This window comes from Bacillus rossius, chromosome 1 (genome assembly GCF_032445375.1).
Source record: "Bacillus rossius redtenbacheri isolate Brsri chromosome 1, Brsri_v3, whole genome shotgun sequence".
NCBI lineage: Eukaryota > Metazoa > Arthropoda > Insecta > Phasmatodea > Bacillidae > Bacillus > Bacillus rossius.
The window spans coordinates 234,893,432-234,907,908 of NC_086330.1; the positions used below are offsets into that span (position 1 = coordinate 234,893,432).

The window sequence follows — 14,477 nt, forward strand, 5'->3', positions numbered from 1 at the left end:
GTCACCATAACAATGATAAATTTGCAAAATAATTAAGGCACGTCTTTTAATGCTACGAAGCACACTCTTAAGAGAAATGTTTTAAACTTATGTTGGGATTTATCTAATATCTTAAAAGCATTGTGAAACCGTTCCTTTGAGGGAAACCTTAATATACCGAACACCATATCATCCTTTAATCGAGTTAGATTTTCGCTTCTTAAGACCCATTTGTCTTCAAAATGCACTGTACACAATGCATGGTTCAGAGACGCAGTCCAATTTTTCCGCTTTGTCGCTTTTTCCCAGATATGTCGTTGATCGTCACGTTTTGGAAATCTATGAAAAAAGTAAAGAATTATACTTACAACTGAAACTTCTCTTTGTTAAATAGTTTTCTTAGGTTTTTCGAAAAGTTCGAGGATTAGTTACTTCTGTTTAAAACATTTGCCACTTTTTTCTGATGCTTCGAAAGTTTTGAGAATTAATTTAGTTAACAAATGAAAAAAAAAAATCTTTAATACATGGGAAAAGCAACGCCATCCGGCTTGGAATTCCATCGATTTGTACAGCCATATGCGCTACAGGAAATCACCATTGTAGCCGCACACCAGCGCCACTCAAACCTCAAGGACAAGTGGGCTGGGGCTGCGTTTGCAGTAGAAATACGCTCTCTTCCTCTTTCTTTTCAACCCTTCGCAACCGGCTGGCTTCGCTCTCGCCCTACACATGTCCACTCCAGATCTTCTTACATGCTCCTTGGCTCCGCCTGACTATGTAGTTCCAGGAACTGTCGCACCTCAGCGCCACGTCGCGGGGACATTCATTCCGGCAATGAAAGTTTTACACGCAGTGCTAAAATTTCCATTCCAGTATACGTGTTTTGAATCAGATCGTGTCAAAACCAAAAGAATAAGAGAATAAATACACTAATCAGTGTTCTACCACCTAGTATCTTTTCAATTTCATTGAAATTCATTTTTAAAATATCTTTTAAAATAGACTAGCAATGAGCCATGGATATTTTCAAAACTTACTGCAAATTTAACAACCAAAAATAATTTTTTATCTGATTCTTGTTAAGGCAGTTTTTATGTACACTCATTACCTAAACTACACTTTATATTAATGTTCTTTAATTTTCTCATTTTATTGTAGGTTTGGCAATAAAATAAATACGTTTACAAGCCCATAACTCTGTTAAAAATGTATTTAAAAATAACTAATGTATATTCATTACTTAAAAAGAATAAACAAAAGTAAATATGTACTGTTCAATTAATTTCGTTGCAATATTTTCCATGCACCAATCGCCTTAAACATTTTCTTCTCAATTGATAATGATTTTGATCTCATCAATGCCTTGATAACTTTGGCATTATTTTCAATTAATAGAATAATATTTTTATACATTTTTTTACAGCAAAATTTTACGTTTGACTTGAACCATGCACTTGAAATAACTGTTCATTATAGATTTTGTTTGAATTTTCGTCATCATACAGCTGCTAACTTTCGTAGTTGTGTACTGCTGTCTGGCTCTTTCATAATTTGTGTAGAAATGTTTGTGTTTCTTTTCATGTTGGATGTTAGTATTACTGTCAAAAAGTAACATCTTCCCTCGTGGATGCATTGCATTGCTGTTTGTTGAAGTTGCTGTCTAAAGCCTAGAGAAATTTATGTATTCAGTCGTACAACTCAGTTGTGAATTTTGAACATAGTAATAAATAAAACTGTCTGGGGGAGACTGAGGTATTCAATTTTTTTATTATTTTGTGTTGAAAAAGGAAACTATTATGAATAAATTAATAAGTATAATTTATTTGTACTTATGTATCTTATTTATGTTTTGAAACATTGGTATTGATAACTTTAGACATTTTAGACAATTCAGTTTGCCAAAGATGCCTTATAATACGACTTGATTCGTTGCATGTTATGCGGTATCAGAAGTAACGAGTAACGATACGATAGTAACGAGTACTGATTGTTATAGTAACGAATACATACGGGTACGCTTTTTTTGGTTACTTTTACACCTCTAGTGTGAACGTGGAATGCGCACTGGCCCGCCCCGCCAGCCCGGCGCCACGCCGCCCGCCCTTTCCCGCGCTATCTTCCCACGCTGCGGCCGGTCTCGGATGCTACAGTTCATGCGCTGCTGTTATTTGAAATATTCAGATACATGGAAAGTGTTATGCAATCGTTTTAAAGATTTTGCAATCAAAAACAAACTAATATCATCAATTTAAAAATAAGTTACCTAACTTTTATTTTTCCGCCTTGCAGAAAGAAGCAGGTTTCCTTTGTCACTATTCTTTTTAAAACGCGTCTTATTGCCACCAATTGCAGCGTTTCCCACCTATTTCAATTTAAAAATGTGGCTTCGTGGTAGCGCGATACAACAAAACACCTCCGACATGTGCGACATCTGTTATGTGTTACTGCAATTAACCTCTGCGTGCGGAGTGCCCGACATCTGTGTGTGGACGCGTGAACTACGATGTGTAAAATTCGTTATTCGTCTGCCGATTACAAAGGTTACGGCGGAACAGATTTTTCAGCTGGTATTGCTTCTAAATGCATCCTGCTGTTTCTAACTCATGCACGCATATGTGTTGTAAAATATTATTATTTTGTTTCCCATTTCCAATCAAATTATACTTGCATTCGTCTACTAAACTTCGCCATTTTTAGGAATAATTAGTTAATAAAATAAGACTCATACCGAAATTTCGAGTAATATCATTTTTAAGATCCATCCTTACTCTGAAAATAATATTTTACCAAAATCCATTTTATGTCATGGCATTTACAGAATCTGCTCCGCCGCGAACGTCGATTTTGCTGCTCGGAACCACAAGTATCGTGCACTCTTAAGATGGTAAAATTATTTTGCATTAATTTTTTTATAGTGCCTTTTGACATATTTTTTTCAATAAACTATACAACTCTGTACTCGTTTCGGCCCCACGTTCGTGTGCCAATTCTTCTATGATCATGTGTGTGCCTGCCTGTGACTAGCTATTACAACTGCGTTTGACACAGCTAACACGTCACAGTTACTTATATTTGAGTAATTACAGATGATATTACGGTGTAGTGTATGTTAAGGGTAAAGTATATTAACTGTCTGGCAAAGTATGGTGGTTGGCTGTATTCATGTATGGTTAGTACCAAAACTAATAACATCTAATAATTAAAGCAATATCAAAATATTACTATATATTATTGATATTAAATTTTTAACACATAGGTAGGTACAACACTTGAAATGAAAACTCATGATCTGAATAAGTTTGCATGGAAAGATTATGTTCAGATTACCCTAACGTTGTACCGGCTTAAAAATAATCTACCAAATACAGATAGCCAGATATAAATGAACTCGAGCCAAGTTTTGATATTACACCGTCATTACTGAATTCTCAATAGTTAAAACTACCGGTACTAGCTCTATTTGTGGTGGATCATGTTCTTCGGCCACTCAAGACTTCTGAGTAGATCGGTGGATGGTCGCAGGAACTTGTAGAACAGGGTGGCCAGCCAACCGGGAAATCGGGAAATACGGGAAATAGCCAGGATTTCTTAAAAAAACCAGGAATACCTGGAATCAACCAGGAATTTTTATTAGAACCGGGAATTTTTTTTATGAAGTAACGATCACAATAACATACGGCTGTTAAATGAGCACGTTCACCACCCGTCGAAGCACGACAGTGTGCTCGTGTGCTATATTTTGTGAAAGTTAATTTGTTCATATTGCATTTAAAAACTTTTGTAGTACGTAAGAAACCGTTAACAATTCAGACTTCCATACTTATTATGTTTCTGTATTCAAAAGCAACAGCATTTTGGCTGAAAATGTTGTTGTAGGATGGTAGTAATTTCTCGCACGGCATGTTGGTAGCACTAGTTTTGTATGTATATTTGTTTTTACTTTGCACTCATGTTGTTGCGTCACGGTATCACGGATACTTTTCTCGAGTTTTTTTTAAAAGTTTAGTTGTGCGGGACGTTGTTTTGAATCTTTTAATCTAACATGTAATTGGCGCAGACTATCAAAATGTCAACGAGTTCGGTCACCACATACAATGACAAATGTACGGAAGAGTTTGAATGGGTGGAGAAAGATCCAAAGTGCGGGACGAACGCTATTTGCAATTTCTGTAATGTTAAAATCTATATCGGTAGCATGGATGGGAAGAAAAGCATTAGCCAGCCACGCAAGAGGGGCAAAACACGTGCGTTTGGTGTCAAGTAATTTTTGTGACGTGAGATTATAAATTTTTTGTTGGTGGTAGGTTTTGTTTTAAGCAAGTTCATTGATTTAATTTTTAAGCCTATAGTTAAGTTGTATATTGTTTAACGGCAATAAAACATCATATTGTGTGTGCTTTGTGTAACAAAAATGCAAATTGTATGCAAATATTGATAAAAACCACCCTTGAAAGAACCTGGAAAAAACCAGGAATTTTATTATCCCAGAAGAGTGGCCACCCTGTAGAAAGGGACGCTGTAAGAGAGTTCTAATCAACTACGACTGCCGTAGGCTACGATTCAGTGAATGGATCGGCGACACAAAATGGTCCTGAAAACGTGGTACAAGGAAAGTTCTCACCACGAGATGACAGGAATCAGATGTAGAAGTCGCGATGCTGGAAGCACTCACGAAACGCCTCGTATGTCGTGGTAAGGCGTATACCCTGTATTCTGAGGTAGATGAACTCAGGATTCTCCTATCTGAATACTCTGCTAACACTGTAGTATCTAACTATCGTAGCTGACACGAACTTCTTGTTTCCAAAGCAGGCACCAGGTTTTTTTGACACATCGCAAGGGAAACATTTTATATCGACCATGGCGTCGCGTCGTGGAATTCCTTCTATTCCTTTTTTTTTCAACTTCAACTTCCCAGGATTGTTGTAGCAACCAGCGAGCTCGCAATTAGCAGGAAGAATACTAAGCAATCGTAGTAAAAATCAAATGTACTGTAATTAAACCTGTAAAGCTTGCAGAAAAAGGAATAGGCGTCCAAAGAATAATAAATGAAGACTATAAATTATTAAACTGCTGCAATTTCCAAAGACTAAACATACTGGCTTGCCTTAGCTATCCCTGTTAGCGTGATTGCTCGTACAACACATAATACAAATGCATATTTAAATATAATAATTAATTTACAATAAATATGAAATAGTGAAATCAACCTGTAAATGGGTGACTGTTTACAACTCCAAAGCTTTTCTTTTATGAACATTTATTAGCTTACTACTAATAATCGTGTTTGATGCAATGAAGCATATGTACTTTTTAAATTGAATCGGCTGTGTTACTATCTTTTTATAAGTTTTAAGGTTTTTTCCATGGTAGCCAATAATTCACCCGTATTTTTCTTGCCCTTAGGTGTTTCTTGAAGCTGCCGGTAAGGCCCGTTCTACAATCGCACGTAAACGGAGACTGATTTCATATAACAGAGTTTGTACAATAGGACGCAGACGGAAACGCACCCGTACAGATAAGCTCTGCAATGCTGCGGCTCAGATTAGTTGCTTAATGAAGCAACCCCAAGCGGACTCTCGTCCGACTGACAGGGATCTCATCATCGCCAGAGAGGGCCTAGGGGCCTGAGTGCCGCGAATTGGCATCGAACCCCGAGGCCCGTTTAGGAGTACCAGGTCGCGTTCTGCCACCCATAACCTCCTGATTTGACCTATAAAAATTTTGTTTGGCTTTTCTGTTATTGTTTTCTAAAAATGCTGCGAAGCTGTGATGAATGCAGTTGGCCTTAATTATTTAAATTAAGTTCGTGTGTTGACTCTACTTTAAACTCGTGGTGTTGTCCAGCCCTCCCTTTAAGTTTAAATTTAAAGGGGGGAAGGGGGGTGAATATTAAGTTAAGCTGAGCAGTTGGCCTTAGCTGCTCAGGTTGTCTTGATTTTTATTTGTTATAAAAATGTGTTGGTTTATTTGTGCTTGTGGGCAGTGGCTGGACTAATTTACTGTGTTAAGCTAAGTGTGTTGACTGTTTGGCGAGGTTCCTAAGACCGTGGGCTGCTGGCCCCCTCCCTTTAACGGTAGGAAGGGCTAGGACGGCGGAGGGGACGAGTGGCTTGTGGTGTACCTATTGTGGCTCAGCACCGCAGTTAGCATTTCTGCCAAATGCAGCACTGCGCCGCGAGGGATTGGTTGCAACTTGTAACGCCCCTCGTGCCTCTATATTAGATTATTTTAACTTAATCAAAAAACCTTGGAAACTGCTGGGAAAAATATTAAGAAAATTAAAGTTATTTACCATAGGGGGCACGAGGCGGTGAACAAGACAAATTTCAAACTCCCTGCACACAAGCAACTAGGGAGTTGGTGGATCGTTAAATAGAATAAGGTATATGATAAATAAATACACTACATAAGTAGCTTGGTCTATAGGTTTCCCTGGTATATTATGAAGAGGTTTTGTTTTCGCATTATTTCGATATCACTATCAAGATCTTAGCAAGTAACAAAAAATAAGGAGGCGCCCCGTAATTATTTAAAACAATTTATATTATATCTATTAAACATTGTCACAGAACAAAAATTGAAATATTCCACCCTCTTAGCTTCTTTCGATGACTACATAAATAACAGTCTCATGAATTTTACATCTTCTCGTCGATTAAGTTCTTAAGGCACTGTTCGCTGGTATGCATTTAATTAATTTAGTTCATTCTATGTAAGTGGAAAATATATTGCTCATATCACCCGAGTCTTCAAAAATATGACGTTGGGCTGGGAAAAACTCTCTTCTTAAGGGGACTCGGAGCTCGAGGTCCCGAAGAATATGCGGGGAGCAATTTGTCTCCCCAGCACTTGGACCCTGTCTAAAACACAAGTCAAATTCAAAACGAATTAGACCTGCTTCCAGACAGTCAATCACAGTCGGCGCGAAAGGCCAACAAACGGAAATTCGGGGAGGAAAAAATCGAAGTCACCAAACAGGGTGTAGAACCAGGGCTCAGGAGATGTCTTGCGCCGACATCCAAATGTCGCGAATCGAGAAATCCGCGGATGACGCGACCAAGTCTTAGAAAAATAAAAAAAATTAATAAAATTTAACTAAAACATTATTCGTTGCCTAAATACAACTAACCGGCTACTGCTACATTAGATTCTGGGATCACATCCCTAAACACAGCTGAATACATCTTGATTCGAACGAGTACGTCGTTGCCAAAACGCCTCTTAGCGCAGAGGACGCCGAGAAGACGTAGTAAGTAGCCGAGGTCAGAGTACTAAGTGCGGCGATGGTGGACAAAGCTCTTAATTAAAACGGGTGCTAGGACCCTAGGGAAAAGGAGGGGGAAGGTTCGGTTCTAGGCCGAAAATTACCGAAGGAGTCCGAGGCGGGCGTGTCAACAACACGACATGCGCGCTCTCTACCGGCGGTAACAGGAAGCTACAATGAATCGACTTAAACAGGACGCAACTAGAAAGCATAGTGCCTTATGGCGTAGCTGGTGGTGCACTCTGGTGGCCTAAAGGGGAACTAACGGGGGGTGGTGAACTGACCCGCCGCCAGGTGTCACTGGCGTTGACTCTGCTCGCTGGCCACCAGGGCCGAAGTTACTTTTTCTGCCGCTAGATGTCGTGGAGGTCTCTGTAGGACAAGGGAGGATGTCCTTGGAGTAGGTCATCGTCTTGGCGAGGTTCACGTCAGGTCACTGCTCCTAGCTTAATTCCTCAGAACTAAGGGGGGAGGGTGGACAGAAAACGCCACTAGGCTGGGAACGGAGGTTCACTGGAGACTCGTTCGTGCCGAGACTAGCTAGTCTCAGCAGGCCTCTAAGAAGCAGCCACTTGCAGGCCAGAAGCTGCTCTATGCGATTTTAGTCATGCAGGGAATTAATATTACAAACCCGGGACGTGACTGCAGACGAGAGAAATTTCAACTGGGCTGCCCACGTCCACATTAGACTAGCAAAAATATCAGATAGGTCCCTGAGAAAGGTGCTTCAGTCCACTGGCACATAGTTTAACTACGTGGCGTACATCAGCCTAACAAAGAGTAAATCGCTCCTTTAGTAACCAGATTATAAGAAAAATAAAATTTCCAAAAATAATTTAAAATTATAATAACAAATTTAAAAAAACTGTCGAAATGCCTAATTTCCGGCACAAGCTCGTCGTGGCCCCAGGCCCTGGGGAGCTGCGGTCTGGGATGTGCAGCCTCTGCTGCGAAGTGGGCACCTCTGATGGTGAGGCGGGCCTCTAGCAGGCGAGTGGCCTCCTGTACAGTGGCGAAGGCCACTCTGTAGAGGCCGGTGAGACGCCCTGTGGTCCTGCTGCAGACGCGCCAGCACCTGGTCGGCGTGTGGCCAGCAGAGCGCAGGCACCCCGGCCCCTCTGCCGCCCCTGAGGACGACAAAGTGCCAGGGCGCGCGGTGTTCTGGCGGGCGCTGTCGGGGCTGCTCCGTCGAGGGCTGCCGCGCCGTGGTCCCCGCATCTGAGGCCGCCTTGGGGGCGGCAGCAGTGGAGAGAACTCCTGAGCGACGTGAAGAGCTGCAGTTGAGCTATTGTCAGCTGTTATAACAGCTGCTTGCGTGCCTGTGGTCAGGCTCTTGGCTGGGGCGGGCGTCTGGCTCCACTGGTGCCGGCGCCGCACTGCCTGGTTGGTCTGCAGCTGCTGTGGCGCCGCTCTGGGGCAGGCTGAGTGGGCAAAGACTGCGTCCAGACGTCCTTTTTCTCTGGTGCTATTGCTGGGGCGGGCTTTGGTGGTGGTCGCCCATACGTAGTGGCCAGCTCGACCAACAGCATCAACACATATTTGGCCCACGATGTGTAAATGGCGGGCGATGCGTGAAAGCGGACCGCCTGCTCTTCTAGTTGCAGCGGGGGCTGCAGTTCTCGCGCGAAGTTTGTCAGTTCCAGCATCTGCTCCACGGACCACATGTATACTGTGGCTCTGTTCCGGTCCTCCGGACAGGGCCGCAGATGTTCATCATGCAGTGATGCTTTCGCCGCAAGCAGCGCGCCTAGGTCCGCCGGGATGCCACGTGGTGTATGCAGCATCGCGGCGAATATCGGGCCCTTGTAGGTGTTGGCGATTCCGTCCTCATAGCGACCCTGGCAATTCGGCATTTTGCTCGGAGCTGAGGGAGAGGTCCGCTCACTCTGGAAGCTAGGGCACGTTGCTCCGTGCGACCAGTAGAAGCCGATTATTAGGCTGCTGTGGTAGCCATGTTTGTTTATTTTCTAAATACATAGGTACGTTAAAAATTGTTTCAAGTACAAGAATATCTTGTGTTCGGTTTTTACTTTGTCGTTTATTTTTATTATATTTGTAAATTCTACTCGTGCCATGATCTGGAACCAAATAATTTTTTTAATGTAATTAATATTTCTTAACCTTGAAATGCATTCTCACTGGTTGCTACTTGTTACGTTTCCATACATTGTGGAAGCAGCAGACGTGAAAGTTAAATGTTCTGGGAGATTCTTCTCCGTTTACGTTTACCGTTTCCCATTCCGTGCCATTGTAGAATGGGCCTATCAGCCTTGCCGAGCTAATCCTTGAGGGTCCGTCTCAGTTTGCGTGTTATTGTAGAATATGCCATAGCATAGAGTGTGAGTAATGTGGTGTGCAGAGGCTGCAGTGCGGAGGATGTTGCCCGCAGGTATCTGCCACACGTGCGGGGAGAAGGTGACGGGCGCCGGCCAGGCCTGCCAGGCCATGGGCAACCTCTACCACACCAACTGCTTCATCTGCTGCTCGTGCGGCAGGGCGCTGCGCGGGAAGGCCTTCTACAACGTGCACGGCCGCGTCTACTGCGAGGAGGACTACCTGGTGAGCCAACCGACCCCAACCCCAACCCCAACCTTACCCCATTCTTTTGTTCATTTTGATTGTTTTAGCCTTCAGAAAAATTAATGCTGCTGTAGTTGCTAGTGCGGAATTATAAATTAAAAAATAATACTAACAATAAAATCCAATATAGCTCAGGAATTGCAAAATAAAATCCAATCTTCTTATTTAATAAATAAAGTTTTATAATGATGAAGTAGTAGGAAATTCATAGCATTTGATTGGCCGAAAATATATCACGGTTTTAGCATTAACATAGTATTAAAAAAGAGTCAAACCTAGAGCAAACTCTGCTTAACACTAATACCTGGCTTGTGTAAATGCTTATTGCAATGTTCAGTTGTAGCTAGTCACATTGAATCAGATGGAGTTCAACTGTTATGTATTTTACTCTGTTGTGCTTGTGAAAAGCTTACGTTGATTTTGGACAGGTCTTATGTCTGTGTGGAAAAACTATATAGATATTAATTTCCCATGAACGAGTGCCAGATAATTTTGTCAACGTTTTTAGTGTGACAGTAGAATATTATTTATTATTGAAGAAAAAAAAACACTGGTAAAATGTTGGTAAGACCAGTTCTTTGAAAAATAAAGTACTTACTATTATTTTAATGGAAAATTTGTGTGAAATGACAGTTTAATATCTCAAGTAATTTTTCAAAACATTGTACTCCCTGATGGAGTAGACTATAACGGCAGAACTACATACTAAATACACCTCAAAATCATTGTAACATTATAAAGCTTAATAATTAATCTGTCCAGTTATTAGTGATTCTTGATAGTGTCCTAACAGGTGAGAGGCGGGAGAAAACCGTGATCAAATTCATCTATGAAGCGTGATTAGCTAGTTTCTTTCGCTATAGAAGTGTATGACTCCCATCTCTATTTTTTTTTCTTCTCATTTTGTATTTTTTAATGTTGGTTCTTACGAATTATTTGCACATTTCTGACAAATTTCCATGTGGCTGAACTGTATAAAGTAAAACAATTTTGTTTATAAAAACATTGTAAAACATTGCAAAAATATTTTTATTTATTTTTTCTAGGATTTTTAGTGTTTTGAAGAATTTATGAATCTTAGTTTTGATTGATAATTAATTACTTTTTACAACCAATGCAGTAAAAAATATTTTTTTGATAGGTACTTCAAATTATGGTGAGTAAAAGGATTTGTAGGTTATTTGCATTAAATATATTCATGCAACGAACAATCAATGAATCAAAATGCAAACGAACATGAATATGAGGTTGTCTGAATTCAAAGTTGAACCGTAACATAAAAAACACAGGAATCTTCATACATAAATAAGGATTCATTGCAACATATTTGAACATAGCCCAATATTGCTGTTTAGAGAATTTTTAAAATCAAACTGGCACCAGTACCTATACAGAAACCAGGTTGAATAAAAACATGTCATGTCCTTTAAATGTTGGTTTATATGTACTCACCACCATAATTGGTACCATATGTATGTTGTTTTAGAGACTTTAAAATATAATGGATTGGTAGGACACACTGACCCTTACATGTTTTATAAATTGCAGGTTTTATTAATATAGGTGAGTTAATGATGCTAGACAAAATACCATAAATAAAATAGGTATTTTTATGATTTGTATATTTATTGCATTATGATGTGAATTATTTTTGATCAAAAATAAGTTTACGTCAAAAAAAAGCTATTCCTTGACAACTCAGATTTTGAGCATGCTTAAAAATGGTATAAATCATGAAATCGCTTGTGCAACAATGAAGCGCCCTGCTTACCTGACACACACAGTGTGCGGTGCTTAAGATTGAAACAACAATATATAAACTGCTCACGATATCCGAGGTGTGTGTGTTTACGAAAAGCGTTTAATAATGCGCTGAGGGCAGATGAGTAGTTCTGTTTCTGTATTTTGTTTTTAAACTGTATTTTTAGAAGAGTGAAAAGGGCTAAAACGCATGTTTTTAGAATAATTTTTAGCCATAAAACGCCTGGTAAAGATATTTGAAAGCACCCCAGGGCATTCTGTTACATCTTTATCGTCATTTCTGTGCCATCTACTATGCCCGGCAGATATCTTGGCGTCTGAGCTCCCTAGTCCTGTCTGGCGGGGGGTGGGGGGGGGGGGGAAGGGAGGGCGAAGAGAAAGCGATACCCTATTGTCAAGGTCAGCGGCCAGGTTTGTACTAGCAGAACAGAATACGTTCGGCGCGTGACTTCCTACACTACGTAAGTCTGTATCCACGTCCGTGGGGGCCCCAGGGCGGTAAGGCCTTTTGGCTTAGAGCGCTGGGTTACCAAACCAAAAGTGAGAAATCCTATGGATTGTACTTGTATTACATATGTGTAACATTGTGTAAATTGCAGTGGTTGTGCTCGAATATTTGTACTCATCTGTCAGGAAAAGTAACAAACTATTATCTAAACCTGCAAGGTTTTACTTTGTCCCACTAAATATACTTACGGTGTCTGCTAATTATGCTAACCAAAATTAATTGAAATGTTAACTCGGTAACTAGCGAAAACCAGACATATTTATTTTGGAAAACTAGGTCACTTAGTATGAAAAGTAAATTTAAAACTATGCTTCTCAATTAATTGTGTTCTCAAAGTTAATTAAAACAAAAATCTTACAAGAAAAAGCAAACGGCCAAAACATTACGCCATTGTAGCTCTCCGCGCGAAAGCTATCTCACAGTTGTTGACGCAGGAGCCAGTCTAGACCTTATCGTTCTCCGGTTTCCGTACCTAAAACGTTCAATTTAGCGCTGGATGTACATTTAAGTAAACATGGAGCTTGTTATGTTATATTTGCTGCTTTAACTTCATGTCAGTCGTTTAGGAAACACCTAACTACCAACGTTAATGGCATTTAAAAAATGCTTGTGTATGTGTGACTTTATATTTTAATGCACCTATAATCGATGATTTATTATAAATGTAAATACAATTTGCATTGTACTTCCATTTTAGAATGCATACTATAACCTTCAAAACCTCATATATATTATATTGTTATGATATACCTGCGGGTTCGTAAAGGATAGCCCAATTAAAGATTTCTATCACACACACAGTTTTATTTATTACCACTACTTGTCACTTACAAATAATCTTCTAAATTGGCAGATAATTAATTACACGTAAAAAAGGTCAATTCCCCAACCACTCGTTTCACACACCTCGCTGGACCGCACTTCCGGCGCAACTCTCGCCGCAGCACCCCTCGTGGGTCTCCGCCGCGGGACTCCGTCGCCACACTCCGCCGCCGTCACACCCTTCGCCGAGATCCCACACGACGACTCACTCGCAACTTCGCCCGGGACTCCGCCGCACCCGCGACTCTATCACCCGGAAACTCCCGACTCCACTGAACTCACTCACTCCCTGCCCTGGAACCAGCGTCCAGGGACTTCGCCACTCTGCCGCACCCGCGGCACTATCGCCCGGAAACTCCGCCGCGGGAGAACTCCCCACTGGACTCTTCTCGAAGGTCGGCCCAACCTCCTTATATAGCCCTTGGGTTCCCGTCCAGAACAATCGGGCATATCTCCGAGATATCGCGCGACCTTCGTCGTCGAAATGCCCAGAAACGCGTCGTGAGTCCTCGAAGGACGCGGCGGCTGCTCAAAGAACGCCGATAAACGAAACAAGCATCGGGTTCCCACAAAACGCGCCGATAAACATGTCTTAAGTCCTTTTATTCCGCAGTGTGGCATCTTTTAAGTAACTCGATCTGAGGCAGATGCGCGCTGCGACGGTCAGGATGTTGCGAGACAGTATGACACGAGATACCAGGGAGAGGATGCGGGTGGAAGGGGGGCGCAGACAGGCCGAACGAGCGCGGCGATGCCAAGCACTGCAGCCAAGCGCGATCGTAACAATATGATTTGTTTAATGTAAGTATGAAGTTCTCTTTCCATGATAATTGATTGTATTAGGTGACGAAAAACAAAATTAAGTTAAAATTGATTATATTATTACTGTTCTTATTACTTTCTCTAGGTACTCCCGTTTTCCCTGTTCTGTCATTTCGTCAACGCTTCATACTCATCATTTCTCCACAATAGGCTATCAAGACCTTACTTGTTAATAGCCGCCCAACTCACACACACCCTAACTGCCCAAATATTTTACTCCACTATACACTACGTAACAGTAACGTAGTAAAGATATATTTCCATTGTTTATTAAATACTTAAAATATCTCTTTTTTCCTGGCGTAGTCTGTGGGTCATGTGGTTGTTCTTTGCTGACTTTACGAATCCTGACTATGGACCGTTCACTCACACCCGTGTACTTCGCTGCTCTTGCCGTCTGTCTCTGTAAAGGCTCGAGCAGACATTTATTTTTCGCTTCTTCATCACGGTTTTTATTATTTCCCGCTCTCCGCTATGTATCACTTTACCGCGCCTGTGCGAGCTGCCACCTTCGCCTTCCATTTTCGGGTATACACTGACGGGCGATGTTTTCCTAACAGCCACTACACGGCTCTCCGCTACGTATCGCCTGCTTACCCCCTCTTCTTTCTCCGGTCCCGCTGTCCCCGCACCCCCGCGCTGAGACACGCCAAGATAACTGCCGGCCACAGTAATGTTATGGTTATCGCTTAAAGTTCATGTTGCCCTATGCACAATGAGAAGACTATGCACCAGTTC

At 41.3% G+C, this 14,477-nt stretch overlaps 1 protein-coding gene across 6 annotated transcripts in view; it reads left to right on the plus strand.

The window, feature by feature from the left end:
• The window catches only part of LOC134527374 (LIM domain-containing protein jub-like), a 236,814-nt gene that overhangs the window by 139,883 nt on the left and 82,454 nt on the right, over positions 1 to 14,477 (plus strand). For all 6 annotated transcript variants that reach the window (XM_063360004.1, XM_063360002.1, XM_063360003.1 and 3 more), the window contains one exon: positions 9,636 to 9,805. In XM_063360004.1, the coding sequence (XP_063216074.1) occupies positions 9,636 to 9,805 (170 nt within the window). The remainder of the gene's footprint in view (positions 1 to 9,635; positions 9,806 to 14,477) is intronic.